The sequence below is a fragment of the Orbicella franksi genome, chromosome 12 (assembly GCF_964199315.1).
Source record: "Orbicella franksi chromosome 12, jaOrbFran1.1, whole genome shotgun sequence".
Classification (NCBI taxonomy): Eukaryota; Metazoa; Cnidaria; class Anthozoa; order Scleractinia; family Merulinidae; genus Orbicella; species Orbicella franksi.
The window spans coordinates 14,765,584-14,791,412 of record NC_138156.1 but is presented as its reverse complement, the minus strand read 5'-3'; the positions used below and the strand labels follow the sequence as shown (position 1 = coordinate 14,791,412).

The window sequence follows — 25,829 nt, the reverse complement described above, 5'->3', positions numbered from 1 at the left end:
AGTGTTTTCGGAATGGGTCTGCAAGCCTTACTAGAGATCAATTCACGAGCAAACATTTGAGTGAATATACCAGAGGAGCCATCAACCAGGGCTATCAACTCTTCAACTTGATAAAAAGCATCTTCAGAAGCGTCATCGTATGATCGTGAACCAAGTAGAATCCCAGCACGAACTCAAGAGTAGTGTCTGTTCGAGTACACTTAAGTAAAACACTCTGAGAAACTTTGTTAAGTTAAAGTATAATAAAGATAAAATCTCGAACTAAATGATATTTTCTCGTTATTTTCTTGTAACAGAGTTATGTCTTTACAAGAGAGAAACCCATGTGGCGAATTATTGTACATTTAAGCTGAAAGAAACCAATGTACATGTATGTTGACCCTAGCAAAACAATTCTTGGCTTGCACAGGTACGCAATCCTGACACAATAAAAAATTTATTCCAAAACCATTTAGTGGATTAAATCAAGAAATTGTGATGTTATAGGAGATTAATAAAGATGACACTTGGCTAATTTTTAAGTCTGTGCGTTTTCCCAAGCTCAGATATTTGTCAAAATATTTTGCTCAAATTTACAGAGACCACAACCTCCGCAGTATGCCAACATCGCAGCCGGAAAATAGTGTAAACATCTGGAGCTTAGTTTGGCTATCTAGATGACTGATTATCTGTAATGAACAAAGAAGCATTTACATAAGCACTTTTCCGAGTACTTTAACTTCTGATTGGGCTAAAAATCACAAGATAAGTATATGTTTTTCGACAAACACGTTCGCAGGTCTATGTCACACACCGCCATAGCTCGGAAATTCAAAATGTCTCGCTTGCTTGAGAAACGCAAATAACGACAAAGACTGAGGAAAATAGACTGAAACGTTTATAGGCTGATATAAAGACTTTGACTCTTTTCACACCCTAAAGACCTGCAAACGAGTAGTAAGCTATTAATCGATTCCAAGAAATGCAATCAAAAGCAGAAGAGCTTAAGCACATTGATTCAATTGAATTTTGTACAACTTCAAATGCAGAACATTTAGCTCAATTGCAATATAGCTAGTGCTTCTCAGTATAACGACTGCCTGGGTACATGCAGCAAAGTGTCTAGTTCTAAATAACTAGGTGCCGCTTTTTGATATTTTTAATATTTTTCTTTTGTAAACTTCAGATAAAATGACTGACTTGAAGGTGGGAAGTAACCTTAAACACAGACTTGTAAACCTTGTTTAAGCACCTCTGATTTTCAAGCCCACGTATCAATGGGTAAAACTGGGCACCAATTCCACAAGTAGGTCAAGTCTGTTGACGTGACAATGTTTACAGAAGCTCACTTTCCCAAAACAAACAGCATCGCCCAGCCATGTGCCATGTCACTTGAACACCATACTGACAAATGTTGACAAACTTGGAAAACTTACAAGCCCACAGTGGTTTGGCCTGCAGTATAGATGTTGCCTCTGTAGCTACGTCATGTAAAGGAAAAGTGAGGCATTTGCAAGAAAAGAGTACTTATAAAGTGAGCTGAAGCCACAGTAAGTTGTTTGTTTTGCTCTCTGCCTGGGAAAAGGTAGACTTGCCATAAGCCAGCCTTGTGAGTTTTAGAGTAGAATAGCTAAGCAAGCAAAGGACCTGCGAGGTTTTAGGCCGCGTAATAGCCATGCAAGGGTCGCTAAGCGGCCAAATTGTCCTTCGTCTGGCAGGTTATGAATAAACAAGACAAAGGACTCTTTTTTGAGTCTAGGTAAAAGGCTAAGAAAAATGTAGGAAGATCAAGATGCGCAGTTTTGGAGAAAGGGGGTTGGGGTTTATAACAATTTCATAATAGTAAAACAATGTAATAGGGTTTCCTTGATTAAAACATGTAATAAATGTTAGGTTTACTGATATCACCATGTAATAAGAACATACATATCACACAAGTAGGAGTAACAAGTAACTTTCATTGCATATATTTTGCTCTCTTTTATACAGCGGCTTAAATCAAAGGTTATATTTGTGGCATATTATCTACGATACAATTTTGCAGCATTTGCTACAGCGGTCTTCTACTAATGGGTAGATAAACCGTGATTAACTGCGATAAGCATTGTGGTTACATTGGTCACAATATTGTGGCACATATTCTAACACCCCCACTTGTTCCAATCATCATGGACTCACAAAAGGTATACAAAACACTATTTCCACATGATAAAAGGCTTAAACTTTTCTAGGTTAACTTTAGTTGCTGGCTTTGTAAAAATCTCAGCTACATTGTCTTCCATAGGAGCATATTCTAACTTTACAGTTCCTGCTTCTATTTCCAATCTTATAAAATGGTATTTTATGTCAATGTGCTTTGACCTCTGATGATTGACAGGGTACTTAGTTAAATTAGTTAAATTGTCCCGTGATTATCTACATGGATTAAAACATCATCTATCACAATGTTTCTGTCTTTACATAGTTGCTTCAAAAACTTTGACTCTTGTACAGCACTAGCTAGCAAAATGTAATCTGCTTCACTTGTAGATAAAGCTACAATTGGCTGTTTACAGCTCTTCCATGAAATCAAAGGACCTTTCTCTGACAACTGAAATTATACCCAGTTATACTACGTCTGTCTTTAACAGATACTTCCCAGTCAGAGTCACAAAATCCCATTGATTTTAATGGTGACTCCGATTTTTCAAACTAAAGGCATTGTTCCTGTGTGCCTTTTAAATACCTCAAGACATACTTGGCCAAGTTGAGATCCAACTCATGGGTTTGGCCATGTTCTGTGAAAGTTTGGTCACAACATAGCACAAATCGGGTCTCATACCCATCATTACGTAAATTAAGCTCCCAACAATTGCCTGGTATAACCTGGGGTCGCCTAATTCTCATGAGTTTACTTATTCACACTCTTTCTCTACCACAAGGTCACATGGAGTTGATTTTGGTTTGCAATAACTCATTTCAAATTTGGACAGAACTTTGTCAATGTATTGGCTTTGCTCATTTCAATAGTAGTTTCATTGCATTTGAATTGGGTTCCCCAAAACCATGAGAGTTCACCGAGATCTTTCCTTTTAAATTTCTGACAGAGAGACTCTTTTATGCTCTGTAACAATTTGGAACTAGTCGCCGATATAGTGATATCGTCGACCCAAATAATCAGGATTACACATCCTGTTGAATTGTTGAATTCTGTTCTGTTTACTAATGACTGTCTGTGTAAAATAGGATATGTTTCTAATCCCAACTGCACCTTCTGTTCTCAGCTAACAGAAACCATATCCCATATTTTGTTTAGTTGTTCTTTTTCAAATTCTTTTGGGTGTGAGGTTAATGAAAAAATTTTGAGTAAAATCAAGAGTTGCAGAGGCCTCTCACTTACATATTGCGATATTATTGTTGGGTCTTTTGAGGAGGAGATGGATCTTTTTAATTATATAGTAATTCTAGGAAAATCTTTCTTGTGGACTTGTCGATGTAGAGAAACATTACCTTCCTTGAGCCACTTCATAAGAATTTTGGTAATTAAATATGAAACTGAAAAACACATAGTTCAAATCAAATAAAATGAATTTGTTTAAAGAAAAATAGAAGATTTTTGAGGAAACAATTTTAACTACTACTTAAAGTCAGACAACGCTATTATTAAGGAAAATCATTAAGTTAAATGATTATGTAGATAAGAATTGACAATATCTATTTTCTTAATTAATTCAATATGGTGTCATTGTTAACTTCTGTAAACCAAACTTTATTCATTTTTCTGTAACTTAATTGTTGAAAAAAAGTGTAATTGCGGAAATAAATTTAAAAAAAGAATAACACATCCTTCGGTCTCCAAATTCCTTATGTACACGCATGGGTTACGTACACGCATGGGTTGGCGCATGACTTAGAAATGCTTTTGTTGCACAAAAAACTATGCAACATTTTGTTCCAGTTTCTCCTGCTTTCTTTGAGACCGTAAAGTGATTTCTTCAATTTATACGTGATGCAACTTTTGCAAAGTTTAAAAAATTCTGAGAAGGAGGTTCAGAGCCACCTTAAATTTTTGAAAATTTAAGGTAGTTCTGAACCCCACAATAGGTGGAAAAAGTAATGTAATCAATGCAATAACTAATATATTGATTTAACCAAGCCCAAAAGTGGAGCTCCCATAAAATGGGTCACTCCGGAAAAAATCCACACACCCCTGACAGATGGTCACGTTTTTAACACCCCTCCCACCTGAAGCAATAGATCCCCCTCCCACATGGATTTCCAAGGGAAAAGATCCCCTTCAACCAGAATATGCTAATGTATAATTTCCAAAGCTTTAGCAAATATTAAGCTGACAATTATTCTGTGGAACTCAATATAACGAGCTAAATACGAAAAAGTTTTTGGACTCGTATTAAAAACATGTGACTTGTTCCTCACACAGTGCAAAATGTCTCCAATTTATAACGATAAGACTTTTGGTAACTTGAATTAAATATCTTACCTCCAAGTTGGATTTCTAATCGGACACTGGAAAAAATTGTGCAAAATTTTGGAGCAAACTGTGCAGGGTAAAAATTTTGATTGTCGACGGGGTTGTGCAGGATTGTGCAATCTTTTAGTGAATGAAATATCAATTTCAAGTGTTCTTGACAAGTCGTACAGCAAGGAATTCCGCATTGACAATAGTTTAGCCAAATTTATTTCCCTAGTACTTCAAATACTAGCAATCGCCAATCGTTTTAGCAAGCTCTGTCTGACTGACCCTGTTGAAACAGAATCATGTTGCATGACGATTTAACTCGATGCGTATGAAACCAAAATAGAATACATTATCTTCCATTATAAATGAGTTTCTTTTTAAATATTCCTACCTTAATTCAATAAAAATATGTGGCTTGAATATTTCTTCATAAACCGTGTTGAGGTTTACACATTCTTGGAAGTTAACACAAACTCATAGTTTATGCAAATTACTTGCAAATGTAATTTGATGCCTTGTTGTTTATCAATATTCACTCGAGAATTTTGATTGAGGAAAGTGGAATATTTCTCATTTGTTTGGAACGTGAATAACCTGAAAAGTTCACAAGAATCTCAGCAATAAATAGGAACCTGTTTATTCAAATATTTAAGCAAATCTTTAAGTATTGTGGGTGATTTTGCAGGTTTTGGAGAATGGTGCATTATGTATTACAACCATGAGCCTGTAGCCATGCTTACAATTTGAGAAACGTTCTACACTTGCGGATTTTGTTTAAAACAACTGTACGTAATCTTGCAAAAGCCACAAATTTTGAAACTCTTTCCTTTGGCGACAATTTTTTTCAACAGTTGTGCTCAGTGCAGCACGCTTGGCCTGGGTGCAACAATATAAATAGTGTCAGGCATTACAAACTTGAAGCACACTTGGTTGTGACAGCTTTCTTCATATTCATCCTTTTGTTGGATGTTTTCTGCATGGTTACTGTGATTATGGAAGAACCTGTGTAGATAACATGAAGTATATCAGGAAAAAATATATAACTAAACATTTTCAACTTTTATCAGATTCAGAGAGCGCTCATGTGTCACATGTCACACATCTAAAAGTTCAAGGTTACATTCACTTGGAAATGATCCCCAAAGAAGAGTTTTTCTGGTTCAAACTCCTCCTGCCTGGATTTCCAGAGCCTTTCAAACCCCCCCCCTCCTGAGAGATTCTCCAGAAACCCATCCGTCACCAAGGTGTGGATTTTTTCTGGAAAACCCAATACTAATCATCTACTGGGCTCAATGACCTTTAAGGAATTCACCAAAAAGCATTTCACCAAACAGAATAACCCTTGTAAAATGGGTACCCAGATCCTGGCATGATCCTGCCAAGAATCGTGCTGAGATCCTGCCAGGGTGGCCAGTTTTCCCGGTGGGATCCTCCCCATGAAAAATTCCCACATTGCATCTTGGCAAGAATCCCACCAAGAAATCTGTCCTCGCTGGAATCCCCCCAAGAAAATAATCACCTCCTGGATCCAGGTGAGAATCCTGGCGGAAAGCAAAATCTTGGTGGTATTTCCAGTGAGAACTTAATTCTTACTAAGAAAAAAAATCTTGCATAGACATTCTCAAAGGGAAGTTGTACATTCTCGTGGCTAAAATGCAAATCTCAACAAGGGTGCATTAAAATTGTTCTTGAAATTAAGTACTTCATGGTTGACCTGGGCATCAGGGTATGACAACTAGGCAGAAAAAATGCAAGGCCCAAAGGGCTTAGTCAAGCTAGGGGGTTCCAGGGGCATACTCTGGCGGGACATGGTGAAATCCTAGGCTTGTAGAGGTGCATTTTTCTGCAATTTGGAGCACAAAATCAACACTGCTTTTAAAATTGCCTACAGGAGATCATTGTTTAGTTAACTAAATCATATTTTAAGGCCAATGATCAATGGATAAATCAGTCAACATAATCTTTTAAATTGACGGAATATCTTCAGTAGTAGTTGTAAAGTTTTCCTTATTTGAAACCATGCTGTGAGACATTTCATAACTTTCATTGTTTTAATTTTGCGTATTTCTAAACAATAACACTTGAGTTGCTTGGTCGAAGTTGTTGTCAACTGCAATTGTAAGCAAATACTTTTGTGTCAATTTTTGCCAATAACCTCATCTAAAAATAGTTCTGCAATACATACTTGTGGGCTTGTGCTTAGTTTTATTCAATTTGGTTGGAGTTTGTTTTTAAAAGTCAGTATCTGGGAGTTGAATTGCTATAAGTGAGAAGGCAATCATTGTAAAGGTGTTACTTCGAAACTGGAGACAGTATTTTTCTTGAAATTGACTTCTCATATATGAATAAAACATTTAAAACATGGCTCTACTGTTACCATCTGCTAATGATGCAAACTTGTGACCCAATATGGTCTAAGTTCTCCTAAGCAACCACCTCCCATAAGCGACCATCTAGACTTGACATTTTGGGTGGTTGCTTACAGGAGGTTTATCTGTAATAATAATAATAATAGTAATAATAATAATACCAAGGCTTCATAGCAGCATAAAGTAAGATATGGTTTTGATGAATCACGTGATGTTTTTAAAGTTCATTTTTCAATGAAGACAATACATGTTTCGGATGAGACATCATCCATCATCAGTTGTACAGTGAGAAATAAAATGAGAAACAGAATGAAATATTAACAAGAAGGGTAAAACTATCTAAACTAAGAAAGGAGACTAACTAGTATGAAAGGGATAAATTAAGAGGTTTGACCTGGGAATTTAAAGGGGCTCAGTCATGGTATCTTGAGTTATTTTGGCCACATACTAAATTACCTTTAAATGGTAGGAAACCTGAAAATAACAGTTTAATAAGATAGAAAAACACCAAAGAAGTAATGATAAACCATAAAGGAACAAGGATGGCTAAGAACAGAGAAGATTGACACAGATTACAAACCACGAATTTGAAAAATTGAGGTTAAACTTTTCAATACGTGCAAACCGTGACTGAGCTCCTTTAAAGATGGCTGCTCCCAAAGGATGTACATGGCTTCCTTGGCTTCTAAAAGTTCTTGTTAATATCTCACTTTGGCAAAAAGAATATCCAAATTACACTTTAGCTTGAATAATTATTAAACTGCATGTCTTTGAAAATTTGTACTTCAGCTCTACACACACATGGATAAGGGGCGTTCTGGGATGGGGGAAAGTTTAGCTTAACTTTTGAGTCTCGCCTCAAAAATAAACCCAAACTTGCTAGTTCACAGAACCCCCCTTATATATGTGTGTTGCAGCCTCACTTGCAAACAACGTGCAAAAAACTTAATTGAAGGTTTGCAAGTTTCTTGTATACTGATGGCAGATATAATCAACCAGTCAGCTGATAAACTTGAAGAGCAAGAATTCAATGAGGAGTGTACCAACAAGGTGTTGGGTTTATATAAAAATTTTGTGAAAAGAAATTATGAAAATTTTCTCAGAATTCATTAAAATGAGTCGAATGATAAAAAAGAGATGCGATAAATAAATTAATGAATCATTTGTTGACGCCTTGGATTGAAAATGAAAACGTGAATGATCTTTTTGAAGATGAACTTACCAACCAGTTTTTTGATTTATATCAAAATCATATAACATTAATGAAAAATGAATTAAACGGCATTTTTTGGGGTGCGTCACCAGAACTGATTATCAACCGCAAGAAGAAGAAATATTATTGCTGCGATGCCTGTGGCAAGAGATTTACTCAATTGAACGGGCTTAAAGGGCACAGAAAATATAATTGTAAAAATTTGGAAACAGAAAGGCTTCCTAAAGAAAGATGCTCAGGATGTTCTAAAATGATGCATAAAAGATCAGTTTATACGCATAAAAAAATGGTCGTCCGCAACCAAAGAATTGAACAAGCAGAAGTAGAAAGCAACCATGAATGAGCCGATAAAAGTCAATGAGTTTAAAGAAATGGAGGATGAGATGAATGCAGTCCTCGATGAAATTGACATATGTTTGGAAAAGCTAAAAGATTCAAACAGACTTTTAAGAAATTTTGCCACTTTTGGGGCAGGCTTTTTGGCAGCAAGGATAGCAATCGCTGTGAAGCATGTAGTTTTCAGTCCAGACAAAGAAAAAAGTAGTAGTAGTAGCAGCAGCAGCAGCAGCAGCAGTAGTAGTTGGTAAAATGGGACACAGCAGGAATGGTTTTCTCAATGCGAGCCACATGAAAAACAAAAGATTGAAAAAGGCAAGGAAAGAAGAGCCTTACTGGGCTGCAAACAGGAGGTATATCTGTTGGAAAAGTCATTGGTTGAATTAATGCAAAGTTTAGACCCACAAGAAGCAGTCAAGGCACTTTTGAAATAAGCAGCAAATTTTATCTTTGAAATTCTTGTGAGCAAAAAGAGAACCTTTTTTGTGGTCCAAAAAATAATAGGCTACATGATTTAATTACAACAAAAATAATCACAAAAGGCCTCGACAACTTCACGTGTGATATCATGTACATCTCTCTGCCGCTGAGGAGTGAAATATTCATGCACGAGAAAAGCAACCAAGTGGAAACTGACAATCATGTTTATGCCAATAACACTTGTGTATTTAAATGATGACAAAAAGCAAAACTGGTGGCCACCAGAACCTCTCAGGAGGGATTATGAATTTAGAATTTGGAGTGCACCCATCTCTCCTGAGAGGTTTTTCAATTCCCACCTCCACACCGCTCCTAGAGCACTAAAAGACCCACCACATAAGCCAAGGATCTGATTATATGCCCTCCGGCTTGAGGCTGAACCAGCACTTCTGCCATTTTTCCACGACCATAGCTCTGCCCAACAGCCCGACACCATCCTAAGACAATTAATTAATTAATGTTAGTATATCCCATGGCATGGCGGCAGGGGTTTTTCACCATGCCATGGGAGGTGAAACATACAGGTATATGATGGAAAGCCCCCACTTTTTGTAACCACGGTATACAAGTGTACAACACCAAATTTGTGCATCATGTCTGAAACTCATATATCGTTCGTAGTGAGACTTTTTACACTTGTGGTACAAAAAAACTGTGTCTTCTGAACAGGGAAAGTCCCGTTAGGCAACCAAGTGGAAACTGACAATCATGTTTTTATAATATGCAAATGAAACCGAGTGTTTTCAAATCTCAATTCGAAGCGGTGGGGTTAGTTATTTTTTTTATGAATTCGGCTTCAACTTTGCCACGGATCTCTTTCTCTAGTTTGCCAGAATCAACAATCTTTCTGCTCAACGGTTGGCAAAGCAGCTTGGCTCGGACTTGTTCCTTCAGGACATTGTACTGCTGAAACTCGAAAAGAATGATGTCAAACTCGTGGGCAGACACGCGTTGTTATTCAAAGCTTTGGATAACAATCTGCTGACTGTGTCACGTTTGGCGACGTCGAGCGTGGTAATCTCTTGATGCCTTTTAATTTTGGCCTCAAGTTTCCTGCTGGCGATTATCAGCCCTGAAGAAACGAGAGCGAAACAGCCGCCAACGCCGCCTAATGGAGCTGTGGCCAGCAGTCCAACCACAGCCACAGCTGAACTGAGGCTCGTGCTTGAAAACGCTGCAGGGAGAACACTCGAGCCCGCAGCACTCCAATTAATGAATTTTTTGGCCTGTTTGTATTTTTTTGCAACGAGGCGATAGTGTATGACTTCTTGGCCCAAAGTGTTGGCCATCTCATTGATCTTTTGCAAACAGAAATTTTCAGCAGGCGCCATCAGTGCGGGATAGAGAGGCTCCTCAGGAGGAGCGGAAGGCAAAACGTTCACAGACGACATAGTATATAAAGCTCTAATTAATTTCTAATTAAATTTAGGCATACCTTTGAAATCAAAGAGCTCACCATGTTCATCTTTGACGCTGACAGTTATGCTATTTACATGAGCGTCTGTTGAGCAGTCGCACAACACATCATGAGGAGGCAAACTATAGTTGTTTTTTTCATAAGGAAGACCTTTTAAATCAAATCTGGCTAAAACATCTGATTTTTTTCCATTCAAAAAGTTTTTGGTTTTGTCCAGCAGATCGCAATGAATGAAATATGCGCTTGGGCTGTTTAGTTTTTTGACATAAGAAATATCGCTTAATGTCAACCTGGTGCCAAGCAATTTTGCCAAAGCTTGACTAACTGAAATTTGACAAACCCAGATATTGTTTACTGTTTTCATTTTTAGCATAGAGTTGGGATTATTAGTTTCTACTTCAATTTTTTACTTGTTGTTAGATCTTTTGCGAGGCTCTCAACAGTATAATGCCCCTGAGGCAAAGAGGCAAGCACCTCACCAGACTTTTTGAAAGATATTTGCCCCACTCTTTCAAGATTATGCCAGCTATTGTACAAACTGCAAGAGAGGAGTCTGATGAAATGTACCTTCAGGAGCGGCTCCTTGAAGTGCACAGTTTCTCCGTTATTTTGCGAGAAAATTGTAAGCACAACCATTATATTGTACCGATATATCATATTCAAAATGGAAAGCACTGCATTCAAAGACTTTGAAAAATGGGCGCAAAGGCCCGATACGAAAGCCAAAGAAGCCACGGCCCAAACAAATGCGTGGGCCACATTCACAAAACAGTTCCCGAATGCTGATAAAACCCAATTCGTGGCACAAATCAACATCAATGAAAAGCACAACATCACAGCAGAAATGTTCTTCAAGGCAGGGAAAGGGTCCCTTCAAAGCGTGTTTGGTTCAGACAGGCGCTACTGGAGTCAAAAAATGAAATCTGCTCTTGGTTTGGCAGAAGTGGAGGGCTTTCCTTATCAATTGTCGCCAATGAAAACCAAAAAAGCGCTGGCCATCCCTGCTATAAATTTTGCAGAAACACCTGCAAGCCTGAAACAAATTTTCAACAAATCCATTAACATCTACATGACACCAGACGTGTTCTTTGTGACAAAATTCAGAGAAATCTTTCAACAAACCAAGCTCATGCACAGCACAGTGGCCAAATCAAAGACAAGCCACACCCACAAGTGGCTGGGCAGCCCTCACATGCAATATTGGCACAGCAGCTCAACTTCACCGTGTTTTGTGCAACACAGGGCTGCGGAATTTCACGAGAAATCTTTCACAGCAGCCTGGCAATGCTGAAGCAGATAAGGGCTTTTTTATAAATTCCATATATATTTCACGGTAAGACAAATTTTGTACCAGCTTGGTGGAATTCAGAACATCAGTGTTTTGCCAGGCGACCCAACATTCAACAAATCAAACAACCATTTCCCATGTGGCTTCATACAAAAGGACAAGTTTGGCGTAGATTCATCCAGCGATTTTCGCTTCACACACGGGGCCAACCATGGGCTGGGAAGCATACACTTTTATGTGTCAGGCCACCCAACAAAAACAGAAAACCCCTATCCAGGCTAGAATAAATTCAGTGATGAAGGTGGGAAAGCCATCAAAGGGTACCTGAATTCTTTCATTGAGCCAGACGATGTGCCCCAGTATGACTGGTTCGCCCCAAACACAGCCTCTGGGTCGACGCAGGCAGGTCTGGTGCACATAAACCAGTCAATCGAAGCGTTCACATACTGCATCTTGGGCGCACAGGTAAATGTGTGCACCAGTATTCTTGGCCAAGGTGGCCGGGCAAAAGAAGCCCAGAGCGAGTTCTTGGTGCTGTTGGAAGACGCGATCAGACAGCCCAACCTGGCCCAGAGCATGCAAAAGTACCAGCTGGCAGTAGATGAAGCCAAGGTAAGGCTCAACATGGCGGTCTGCCCAGGCGTGTGGCTGATGCCTGTAAGAATGATCATCAACAGTGAAAGCACAGTGGGGTACAACAAGCTGAAACACACCATTGCTGGGATGAGGCTGGGGGTCAACAATGAGGTAAACCTGGGCACAAAAAAAACCTCGCTCAAACTCAGAGGAGGCAGCCCATCAAAAATCAACCTGCCCAACAGCCACCCATCTAACCCGATCCACAAAGCAGCCATGGCCGCCCAAACAGGCAAGCTGCAGCCAAAAAAAGAGGAGACCATTGGACAAGAGGAACCCACATCCGGCTCAACTAGTCAACACAAAATCAACAAAACAGCTGTGATAATAGGGGGCGTAGGGCTTGTGGTGTTAATCTTAATCGCTTTATGTTAGCCCTGTTTTTTGATATATTTTTCGAAAATAAAGAAAACAGCTGCCAAAATCAGAAGCCAGGTGTGCTCAGCAAGATAGCCAACCACCTGCCTGGCTGTCTTGAAAAGAAAGCTCGTGACCTGACTGATTAGCTCGGGGAGCATGGACCCCAGCTTCGTGCTTATTTCTTTGAGGCCAGCCCCCAAAGCTTTGCTGGTGGCTTTTAAAGCATTAGTAACCATGCCCACAACAGCCCCAATCGTGATGCCAGCTGCTAAAAGGATGGCTGTCACAGTTACCCCATATTTTTTGAAAATTTCTCTGATTCTTTCATCCAGAGTCCGCCCCATGCTACAGCTCACTTTCTTGCTCTTTCAGATCATCTAATGATTTGGTTCTGTTAAGGGCTTCTTCCAGCACTTTTTTTATTGCTCTCTTCCGAAATACTTGCTTCAAGTCGAGCGTTTTTTTCATCTTCATTGGCCAGATTTTTTCCTTTTTTTCACATTCTTTTCTTTCTCTTATTCTGTCTTGTAAATCTTTTGGTAAATTCTTTGTCAGTTGTTTTTTCCTTTTAATTTCTGCTTCATATTCTGGCCCTTGGTCTTTGAGTTGTTCAATCTTGGCATTTTCCTTTCTTAACTGCTCAGTTAGAGACATTACCAATTCATTTTGTTCATTCAAACTTTGTTTTGCTTCTAACTCTCGCTTTCGAAATTTATCTAGTTCTTTTTGCACTTTTCGAATATCAGCACTGTTTTTATGGATGATAGATTCAGCGCTATCCCCCAGAACTTTTTTGACGAATGTTTTGTTTCAGAAGTCTTGCCGCAAACTGCTGCCATCATCTAAAGCTATTTTGGTCTCTCCACCCTTAGGACCCTCTACCACGCGCTGATTCAGATTTCTCTTGGAGAATCTGATCATCAGCTTGTCAACTTCGACGAGGGGGTACCGGGCTTTGATCAAAGCTTTGACTCTTTGGATTTCTTTTTGTTCATCTTCTTCACTTGAAATGTTGGTCTGAAGATCGGTTTTGGACATATCTAGCAGCCCTGTGTTCGGGTTTCTCGAAGCATTAAGCCTTCTTTCAATGTCTTTGTCTCTCAAATCTTTCAGCCTTTCTTCCAACAGCGGCGTGGTTTCATCATAAGAAGTTTCAGGCCCGCTCTTCTCATGTTGCCTTGTTTGCATTTCAATTTCTTCGCACCCCCCCTTGGTAGGGTGTGGACAACGTGCCCAGCTGAAAGGGTTGTGTTCTATTGCCCACTTGTTCGTCGTCATCATCGTCATCGTGGTCAATCTGATACTCAAGTAATGGGTCTTCCATACCAAAATCGCCCCCGCCTGTTGCCATTGCAATATATATTCCATGTATGTTCTTTCTAAATTAGAAAATAATCTCGTATTAATATATCATGGATTACAAAAAAGCGGGCAAGATCCCTGATGTTCTGCTCACTACTTACATGGCGAAATCTTTGGGGGCCATGAAGGTGCCACGCGCTGTCAAGCGCATCACTTTCGATACCACCAAAACCAACGCCAGCAACACTCTGAACATTTCGGTTCCTAAGCTGAACGAAAATGAGGTGCTGGTGCCTGGCTTGCTAGCGCTGCACTTTGACATCAACCTGGATGGCGGGCACGCCAACAACTTCCTCTTTCAGAACGTTACGTGTGCACTGGTCGACAAGCTGGTCGTGAAGTTTGCAGGGGCCACTCTGCAAGACAGGGTAGAGTACTATATCTAGAAAACATTTGAAGACCTGTTCATCCCTGTCAAGAAATGCGACATCATGGTGCAGGAGGGGATCCAGAGCGTAGACTTGTGCAAGATACGCTCGAATGCGGGGTACAAGAAAATGTCGGGTGTCGATGCTGAAAAAAAGCTGAACGAGATATTCCCAAGCAAGTACTACATCAGGCTCGACCACCAGATCTTGACTGACCACAGCATTTTCTACCCCCAGGCCCTGCCCTGTACAATGACCTCATTTTCGAAGTGATGCTCACCCCTGCTGCACAGGTGGTCAGAGGCTCAGACCCCACCAAGCTGAAATAATAGCTGACCAACATCCAGCTCGAGTACGAAATGATACGTAATAAGTTTCTCTGAGAAGAGGCGCTCAGCGTGTATCAGGCCGGCAAAGAGTTCATGTATTACCACATGATGCACCACAAAAATGTGAGCTTTAAAAAAGACGTGGATTTGCGGCTGAACATCAAAGTTGATGCTCAGAAACAGTCCCGGAAAGAGATCCTATTGCTTTTCGTGGAGCCCTATACCAGAGGTGCCCAGGACTCGGAAAAATACATCTTCCCCGACATCACCAAAGTCAGCGTCACCATCAACGGTTCGCCAAACATGCTGTATAAGAAAGGCACTGAAAGCAAGGACATGCGGAAAGAGGCCAGCCACTTCTCTGTGAAAGAAAAAAGGAAAACCAAGCACATGACGCTGGAAAAGTTCTACACCGAAAACTGGTTCGGGCTGCCGATCAACCTACACTCCATGGCCGACCAAACAATGCATGGCAGCAGCACGCAGCTTGTGAACACCACCGACGGCGTCCAGCTGGAAATCGAGCAGAAGACCACCAGCTTGGCGATGTGAATTGCCATATCTTCTTGATCTCCGATGCCCAGTTTAACATGATTGGAAGACAGCTCAAATCTTGCAGCATTGATTGGACAGAAATAAAAAAAATGAAATGCACCCTGGTAACATCCCCTTCAATGTGCTGCTGACCAACTCAGGCAAAACTCGGTTCCTCATGAACCAGCTCTGTGGCCCTTTTCGGGGCAAATTCGATTACATCATGCTCATCTGCCCAACCTTCACTCACCACAAGACCCTCTTCTATTTTGCTCAGAGAGATCCGCGGTCTTATGTCATCATATGCGAGCAGCACAAAATGGAACTTCGGTTGAAAGTAGTGAGTTTTGTTTTTGAACGAGCCAACACGCTGATTGTCCTTGATGACTGCGCGGCCTCCAAAGACGTGAAAGGTCGCACCAGTGAGCTCATTAAACTTGGCTTTTCTGCCCGTCACGTGAACATCAGCGTGTGGGTGCTGACCCAGCAGCCCTCCAGCGTCACGAAGCCATTCTGTGAAAATGTAGTGGCCATCGTGCTGTTTTACACCGCTTCAGCCAAGACCACAAAGGCAATTTTTGAAGAATACGTGAGAGAGCTTTCGCAGGATGACCTCAAGCAGCTGATTGCGAGGTTGAAAGAGACAAAGTTCTCCCACCTTGTTTTCTCTCTTCGCCACCTGTACGAGATTAAATTTTCAAATTAAAAAAGAAAAACGTTAACTAAAGGGCGGATCTTACGGCTGATGATATGAAAGTTATGGAAGAAGTCACTCTGATGCTCAAAACCGAGCCCAGAAGTGGTGGAAACGCTATTCCTCAGCCAGTAATCCTGGACCTCCGTGAATAGCTTGCAATTCTGGTTTCTACAGGCAAAGCAAAGGAAGCCATCGGCATTCAGCTTACACAAGAGCAGGTTAAGCGCTTGGAAGCTAACAATGTTGAAAAGTACTACAAAAGATACGAGACTTATGTGGGCGCCAAGACCACTAAAACCTTTGTTGATAGCTATATCTTGTTGTACACCAGGGGGGTTGGTATGTTTTTGCTGATTAATGACATTGAAGCTCTGCAGAAAGATCTCAAAAAAGATTACGTCATCACCAAAGAGTTGTCCACTCTTATCGGAAGTCTTGCGTTGAGATGTGAGCAGCTGCTCATGGTAGCCAACCCGGCGCTGATCACAATGAAACATATCGATTTCAGTCCTGCTAAGGATTGCCCAGGAGTCGTTGAGCAAACTGCGGAATAATTAGTAAGCATTGCCCAGCAGTTCGTTAATTAAATATTTCTGTTGACTAAAAATAATGGCAGATTCAGAAACCACTCAAGTCAAGCCTGAGGCACAGGGTCAAGTTACTTCAAAAATACCAACCACACAGCCTGCGAAAAACCTGAAGAGGGTGGCCATGGGCAAAGCTGTAGCTGAGAAAACAAAACAGGCGTGCAAAGCACAAAAAAAGCCACCGTAGCTGCAGGTCTCATTCCTCCTGTTAGTGAAAGCAAAAAAGTTAATGAGGCACCCAAGGAAGACGTTGTTGAGGCACCCAAGAAAGACACAAAAAACGTTATAAGCATGACTCAGTGGCTCAGTATAATCAGCATCAGTATTTCTGTCATTGGCCTCTACGACAAATGAGAGGAGATAAAAAGGTTTTCAATCAACAGCCTGCTACGCCTCAGCCAGCCACCGAGATGCAAGCTCCTACTGTTGATACTGTGCAAAGAAGAGGGCTTCAGGCAATGGATTGATATTTGAAAATAAAAAAGACGCACATTATACAATGACAGACAAAGACAACAAGCTCGTTAAAATGATCATGGATGCGGCCGTTCTCACCGGCTTAATCGCTAGGATCGGCTGGATTGCTAAAACAGTGGTGAAAGAGAACTTTACCTCTGACCCCAGCAGCAGCACCATGAACTATGCAAAATTCACGGCTGTCCTGGCAGGTAGCATCGCACTCAAAGACTACCTTAAAGACAAAAAATTCTTCAGACTTCGGTTTAGAAAAAAGAAAAGAAATATAAATGGCAAGCACTGCAATGATGATTGGAGGCGCAATTCTTAATGCCACTGCTTTTTCTGGCGGCAACTATCTTGCCAAATTTCTTTCTGTAGACAATGTGAAGGCAGCGTTGGCAGAGAAAATGCGGCACAACAAAGCCCTTGAAGCTTATCAAGATGCTATGGCCAAATACACATGCAACCTCACCAAGCTTCTGGATTGGATTCAAACCAACAGAGAAATCAAAGAACAGGTGAAGCAGAACTTCACAAACACCGATTACGCGTTCAAACTCTATAACCAGGCCCACCCAGACAAGCAGATCACAATCAAAGAGCCTCGCTTCGCTGACTTTTATCAGCCCAGTGAGCAGCAGAAACAAGGCAAGCTTCTTTTTGTGGGTGGCAGCACGTTCGCTCTCGGCTACGCGGCTTTCTGTTTTCTTTCAATAAACGTCTCTGTGTTGTAATGGAAACCAAGCTTGCCAAAGTCTACTACAGCCCCCAGGGCTACTGGAGAGGCATGGCTGCCATCAAAAAATTAGCGGACACTGTGAAAGTCCCTGAAGAAACCGCCAAGCAGTGGCTCATCAAACAAGTCCTTTGGCAGATCTATCTCCCCGCGGCGCAATACATTCCACGGCCCAAATTCGATGTATCGTTGCCTAACATGTTCCACCAAGGGGACCTTCTTTTTCTGCCTCATGAGAAACTCCCTTGTGGCCGCAAAATATACAAATACGTGCTGACTGTTGTCGATGTCGCCAGCCGTTTCAAAGAGGCTGACCTCTGACCTCTAAAGACTCTGCCGAGGTTGCGAAAGCTTTTCGGTCGATTTACAAGCGCAGCCCTTTGACGTGGCCTCAGCTGCTTCAGGTCAACCCTGGGCACGAGTTCATGGGAAGTGTGACCAAAGAAATGGAAAACAACAAAACCTCTATTCGTCGCAGGCGCCCTGAAAATCACAGAGACCAGGCTATCATGGAGCGTTTCAACCACATGCTCGCCGAGTGCTTGTTTGGGCATCAGTATGCTGTAGAAATGCTGCTGCCTTCTGGCTAGCAGTCAACTGCCTGGGTCAAAAAGTTCCCCAATGTCGTTGCCGCTCTTAACAGCACTAGTCTTATCAGAAAAAAACCAGCTGTCGCTATCAAAGAGAAATCTGTTGCCTCCAAATCCTCTACTTATTCCAGACCTGTTGGCTTGAAAGAGAAAAAACTCCCCCCACTTATTAATGTACGATATTTGTATAAGCCCGGCGAACTTGAAGGTGGGACTAAAAGAGCCGCAGACCCAGTTTGGTCTTTGAAAGTACACCATCTTGAGAGAGCCATAACCAAACCGAATGAACCTGTTGTCTAATATTTGTCCAATGGGCCTAAGCGCAGCTTTGTTCATGAAGAGCTGTTGGTTGTGCCTCCTAATACGTAGCTTCCTCCCAAACAAGTCCATTCCTGATCTTTTTGTGCCTGTATGCCAGTGTGTGCACGCTGTCGTCTGCTATCCACCACTTCGTGTCGAACACTGACAGCGAGACCTTGTCCACGTGCATACCATACATCTCGTGGCCCTCACTTCGCAAGATGTTCATCCCGTGACAGAACTGCTTTCTCTCAAACAACGCCTCTTTGTACTGCTCATGCTGGATCTCTTTTTTTACCACATTTTTTTTTCACACCTTGCACTTTTTTGATGTTTTCTTTTTCTTCTATGATCGAATACATTTTCGGCCGTATCGCCACTGCTTCAGCAGTCACACTTCCAGCACACTCGTCTTTCATTTTGCCCAATACCTTTTTGTTTTCGCTGCTGTAGAGCGGGTGCTCTTTGGGGTACTTGTGTCGTACAGCACCAGGTCTTCAGTCATTTCTCTGTACACGTCGTCCGTCTTGATCTCTGTGAGCAGGCTGTCTGTGTCTGTGTAGATCAGCTCGCATTTTTCCCTGTACCGGGATTTCATCTGGTTGTAGAAGAAGTCGTACATCAAAATCTTGCTGTTCTCCAAGATCGTCATGCCAGTGTAGACCGGCTTGTCCAGGTACACTCGCGATTTATACATGTGAATGCCTCCCATGTCGTTTCTGAATATCTCGTGCCTTGCATACGATGGGCTGGCCACCAGGCGGCGGATCTTGTCTTTCTCCCAACTCCGTACTATCTTCACGTCGAGGCATTTGCGCAGGTTTTCCATTGTTTTGCCGAACACTAAGTTGTTCATCAGCTTGTAGAAGTTGGTCTTGAACTCGTTCTTTGCTTCTTTCCAGAACTCTGTGTTCATCCGGATGTAGGGCTCCATGCACCGCTCCTGGTTGAATTCGAGTACCCAGGAGACTTTTTTCGAACGCATTCCTTGTTTCAAGTATAGCTGCAGGTTCCTGTAATGAACGACGTACTTGCTTTTGTCTTCCAGAGTGAGCACCAGTTTCTCGCTTTTCAGAAATTCAAGCTCCAGGTCGGCCAGCATTCTTTTTTGGTACCCTGACATCTGATCGCCTTTTTCTATGGCGCGAGCGGGTATTCGTTGTGGGTCGCGTGCAGCTCCTCCGGGTACTTGAGGTCCACCTCCAAGATCCACCTGACACGCAAGCTTTCTTTCATCTTCATGATCTGCTCTTCCGTCGGCATCACCCGCTTCCACTTGAAGCCTCCTTTGGGCAGCGGTAGGCTCATGGCCCAGCCGTACAGGTTGTTCGCGTTCAGGTACGTGGTGTACTTGTTCGACTTGCTCTAGTCATAATCAGGCACCCGTGGGTTGTTTGCCTTCACGTACTGCTTGCTCGCGATTGAGATTCCGCCCCGCATGCCTTTCTCAATGAACAGGTGCATGTCCAGGTCTGTCAAGAACTCCAGCTCGACACCGGTCTTTTTCAGCAGCCCGTCCCAGCTCAGGCCAGGGGCTGTGTAATAATGTGCAGGGTCTAACCCGTACTTTTCCGTACAGACCTTGCAGAAGTTTTCAAAAATGTCTGCCAACAGCACCACGTCGGTTTTCACATACAGGTCGTGGTAGTCGCCAAGCATTTGGCACCCAAACGCGGCCAACACCTCCTTCACATGGGCGTACTCTTTGGCGGTTATGCCTTCCCCCTTCAGCTTCGAGAAAAACTCTTCTTGAGGGGGAAGCTCTTTCTTGGTGAACCTTTCGAAGCTGTCCATGTATTCGTATGGGTAGATGCCTTTCTTCAGGATCATCTTTCTCTTTTCTCGGTCTTGGCACAGCTTTTCCATGATCTTCATGTCTTCTGGCGCATTTCCATCTACCCGCTCATCGAGGCTGCTCATCATGAAGTTCAGGCTGTTGATAAACCTCAGGTTTCCAAGCGAAAAATAGACGTATTTCTCCATGTTTTTCAGGATGCAGTTTATCTGCCCAATCACCCGCGAAATTGCCTGCATCAGCAAGTAGCCGTCATATCCCTTCAGGTTGTGAAAGATCACAGGAATCGGCACCATTTGGGGCTTTATGCATAGCTTCAAGTTGCAATCATTGTGTGCAGCCGCCCGGTATTTTGCTGTTATATGGCAATGGTCTTTCATCGCGTCTCTGTAGTTGTTTACCAGTAGCAACTTTCCGCAAAATATGCAGGCTTCATTGTCAGGGCTTTTGGGCTTTCTCTCTCTTCTTGGCCCCACAAACCCCCTCAGCACGTAATAACACCTTTTGTGGCTTTGGCCGCAATACTTGCCCGTGTTGGGGTCATACACATCGAATTCGTCTCGGAACCCTGTCTTTACCAGGCTTTCCCTGCAGATGTGACATTCTGTTGCGTTTTTGAATTTACTCCAGTCTTCTGTTGTCATTACAATTGGCTTTTTGTCGGCTAGCTTGGCTCTTGTAAACTTTTCGTGGTACTGAAGGCTCGCCAAGAACCTGTAAACCACATCTTCTCCTCGATACACTTACGGTCCATGCATCTGTCTGTCGCTTTTCATGATTATGTATGAAAAGCCACAGGGCTCCTGGACTTAAGTTTTTATCGTTGCCTGATCTTTTTTCGCGCAGCTGTGGATCTTATCAGTGATTCTAAGTCTGCATACCACAAATGAGTCTTTCATCTGGTTGTGGTGGTTCTTGAACCTGACTTTGTTTTCACCCTCTTTGGGCAGCTCGGCTCTTGTAGGACATTTCAGCTGCCCCATGCATTCCGGTTTGTGTCTTTCCAGCAGCTCCTTTGTTTGGTATCCATGCAAGCAGCATTCGCAGAAATGTTTGCTCTCGCTGTGCCTGTTTTGGTTGTACAAGAGAGCGTTAAGCCTTTTCATGTACATTTAGTGCGATTTTTCTTTATCCCGTATAAGCATCAAGTTCATCCTTGGTATACTCCCGTCTTTTTTGCTGAGCCTATGCATGATCACGCTGTCTTTTTCCCAGCCAAACACGTTTATAGCCAGGTACAGATTTTGCTTTTCTAGCTTGTCTATCTGTTTCACCGGTGTTGGAAAGTCTATGCCTTTAAAATTCAGTACGTCTTCTGTGGGATAGCTTGACGTTCTTGTCACCTTTTCACCATCTTCTGTTGGAAATAATGCCGCACGCAGCACCCATCTCAAGCACTGGTTGTCTCGGTTTTGAACATTGATTATCGCTTTTTTGTTTTGTAGCTTTTAGGCAGCGGTATATAACTGCCACCACGAAAAGACTGGTATCGGGCAACATTAACAAAGACTTCCAAGACACCTTCTACCACCCAGCCTGAGCCTCTTTGAGACCAAGCTTCTATTTCACCTTTTACTTCATCAATAAACTGCCGAAATACGTCACTTACTGTTGCCACATTGTTTTCGTTAAAAATGGCTGGGTCTCTCTGTTTAAAATAATGTTCCATTTGTTGTTTTACACCATCTCTGGTTATTGAAAACCTAACGTTAAGCGCAAACTGCATTTTAACGCTTTCCAAGTTTTAAATTTCATTCTCTATCACTTCTTTGAAATTTGCTTTCGCTTTTTGTGCGAATTTCAGAAGGTCTGCTTTGAATTTATAAGCTACTGAAACTGTCATTCTCCATATGCAAAGCCATTCGTCAAAATTTGCTCTTACCAACCCGCCGTTATCCATGTGTGTGCTCTGAAATGCATTTCTTGAATCTACAGCTGTAAACAAATTTTTGTTAAAGTGCCACTATGATGAAATTCTTGATACCCAATTTTTTGCATTTTCATACACAATAGGTATTTCCTAAACATCTTGGCAAATTTCAATCCATTGCGAACATTAGAACTCATCTCTTTTGGACCTTTATTTCTGAGAATTTACGGCTGCCATTAATTTTCCTTGTTCCAAGTCTTGGATGAGAATTGGAGAAAATGACGTCATTTTCTCAAAAATACCGCACGGGTTAATTATAATAACAATTAGCCGCAATTCCCATAAAGTATAACAAAAACTTTGGCTCATATATTCGTGCAATTTTCCACATGAATTGTTATTATAATTTCAACCTGTGTGGTATTTTTGAGAAAATGACGTCATTTTTTCAAATTCTCAACCAAGACTTGGAACAAGGAAAATTAATGGCGGCCGTAAATTCTCGGAAATAAAGGTCCAAAAACCATGAGTTCTAATTTTCGTAATAAAATGAAATTTGCCAAGATATCTAGGAAAGACGCATTGTGTACGGAAATGTAAAAACATGGATATCGAAAATTTCATCATAGTGGCACTTAAATATTTCTTTCATTTGGCCATCCTTCTTTGAAACAGAATTTGCTATAGTTGATACTCGAATGTAAAGATATGGATAATTATTGTGTTTATGTAGATTTCCTCGTTTTGTTCAATTAGATGTGGTGAAATGCTTGTTGATGAATTTCTTTAAAGTTTGTTGTGTTGAGTAAATGATTAGCATTTTACGAGAGCTCTACTTTTAGGCTTGGCTCCACCAATATCATAACATTTTATCCTGCTTCGATTTATTTAATTGTCCCCTGAAAAAAAAATTGGATATAGTTTTTCCAAGCCTCTCAAAATAAAAATATTTTTATTGGGCATGCTTCCAAACCCCATATAGCAACCAGTCAGTTGGTGCATATCCCACAAAAAATGCATACTATACCCTTGCAGAAGGATAACTGTTTACAGTCTTTAGTATTTCAATATTTTTATATGGCAAGGTAGTCTTGAGGTTGATCCAAATTTTCTGATGGTTCTTTCTTGGCCAGGATTTTGTCCTCTGGCCATTTTGAAGCTGGGTTTTTGTTTTTGAGAGCAAGTGCATATTGTAAACTACTTACTAAACTAGCTTGCCCAAGCTGTAGTTGGGAATATTGGCAGGGTCATTTTTTTGCAAACCTCGCTTCCCTTGGTCCATACTGCCACAACGTCGGGTCAATATATTTCCTTACTACAGCCCTCACGCTAGGTAAATAAGATGTTATGACTTAAAGGTTTTCAAAATGTTGGTTGATGTTGTAATTTCAAGTCTCACTCTCATGTAATTTGTACTTTTTTCAGAGCACTTCAACATGTGAAGCTTCTAGAAAAGATTTTCAACTTTCAGATGCAAGTGATGCCACTGAACAAGATGAAGAAAAGGAGGATAGTGAGGACAAATTTGACTTTGTTCATAGACATTTTGAAATGCCTTATACCTTTGGCATCAATACAACACTGGGTTATGGGGAACACAATCAAAAGAGACAAGATAGAAGATTGGTGAGCCATTGTTGTACTAATTATGTTCATTATGTTTCTTTATGTTAATATAACTTTCAAGTTCAAAGAAGGAAAAGAAAAGAATTAGTCAGTAAATGACAACACATAGTAGCTACAATAAGATAAATCAAAGGGCTCTTGGAGCCAGCTCATTCCTGTAATGGCTAATTTGCATTATGCTCTTTGGTCATGAAGTTTTGGTACAGTTGAACCCTATTAACCATCCCAGCAATGGTAAAGGTAAAGTCTGTATACAAGCCAAGTTGCCCATCAGGCCAGAACTTATCCCGGTTTCTGTAGCTTGAAACGATTAGGAGTATTTCTACTCCCCCAGGATGGGATGCAAGTCCACAAGTTTTCCCCCGGCATTAAGTTCGCTGCTACCCACCTGGGTGGAGAGAGGCACTGTGAGAGTAAAGTGTCTTGCCCAAGAACACAACACAATGTCCTGGCCAGGGCTCGAACCTGGACCACTTGACCTGGAGACGAGCGCACTAACCACGAGGCCACTGCACCTCCCACCATCCCAGTAATGCTAATGCCAAAAGCTGGCACTCAGTCTCCCCAAAGTTCTCTCAAGGGCAATAGGTTGCATATGTGACTGTCCAAAAATCTAAAATAGGATACTGGGTGAATTATTAGGATACATCTAGTTAAATGAGAAGGCTGTTAAATAATAATTTTTTTAATTTTCATAACACTATTTACATAGACTAATCACTAGTACTTTACAGTAAATTCATCAAAGACTAAATAGGGAAGATATATTAAGTTATTGATAACTGGGAAGTAAAAGAGCAATACATTAAAATGCCGACACGTCTTAAGATTACTTGTAAAAAGACTAATATGCAGACACCGCGACCCACTGCGTGCACCATGTTGCCTATCATCTATGTGAGGTAGATGAACCCTCAACCTTACAAGAAGCAAAGTCCAGTGATCATGCTGCAGTGTAGAAAGTCACTACAGATTCAGAGTACAAATCTCTGATTTAAAACAAGATGTGGAAGTTGGTTGAATTACCCCTCAGTCGGAAAGCTATAGGATGCAAATGGGCATTTAAGCTGAAGCATACAGCAGACAGTACAGTGGAACGGTTTAAAGCACGCCTAGTGGCCAAGGGTTACGCCCAGAAATGTGCTGTTGACTATGATGAAACTTAGCTTGTAGTTCATTTCACTTTAATACATCTTTTGCTAGGGTTTGAGACATTGAGACAGCTTTTCTTAATGGCAAACTTGATGAAGAAATTCACATACAGCAACCTGACGGATATGTGAAATCTGGAGAAGAGCATCTGGTCTGCAAGCTAGAGAAGTCACTGTATGGATTAAACCAGTCATCCCAATGTTATAATAAAGCTTCCCAGGAATGTGTTGAGAAGATTGCTCTCATTCAAACCTCGGCAGATCCCTGTGTGTTCATCAGAAAAGAGGATACGTTGACAATCATTGCAGTTCACATTGATGATCTGATGATACTAGCGAAAAACACTTCAGAGATGGAAAGACTTAAGGACAGCTTAAAGTTGCAGTTTAAGATGAAAAATATTGGGGAGCTGCACTGCTATGTGGCAGTTTGCATCGTTCAAGATAAGGAAAACAAGCAAGTCTACCTTCATCAAGGGCAGTACATCAAAAGATGCTCTTTGGGTAAGCAGAACCCAAACCAGTGTCCGCACCTGCTGATTTGAACGTCAAGCTGCAAAAGGAAGATGGTGTTAGCAGACCTATAAATGCAATGTTGTACCAGTTCATCACTGGAAGCCTACTTTATGCTGCAATCGCAACTTGTCCGGCCATTGTCCAAGCAGTGGGAGTTATGTCAAAGTTCTGTGCAAATCCTACATGAAATCACTTAAGGTATCATTATACCCCAAATGGCCATCATTTGTTGGCACCGCTTTACGGTCGTACATTGCATGCAAACCCCAGTTAAGTATGCATTTCTGAAAGCTTAAGAATTGTAGATTGTGAGAGTGTAATTATTAATAAAAAAGATAAGGCTTCATGAATAAGTGCCCCATTTCACAAAGT

General features: G+C 41.3%; 1 protein-coding gene across 6 annotated transcripts in view; it reads left to right on the top strand.

The window, feature by feature from the left end:
* LOC145462394 (uncharacterized) overlaps positions 1–25,829 on the top strand; it is a 238,699-nt gene that overhangs the window by 109,127 nt on the left and 103,743 nt on the right. For all 6 annotated transcript variants that reach the window (XM_081445910.1, XM_081445911.1, XM_081445909.1 and 3 more), the window contains one exon: positions 23,590–23,790. In XM_081445910.1, the coding sequence (XP_081302036.1) occupies positions 23,590–23,790 (201 nt within the window). The remainder of the gene's footprint in view (positions 1–23,589; positions 23,791–25,829) is intronic.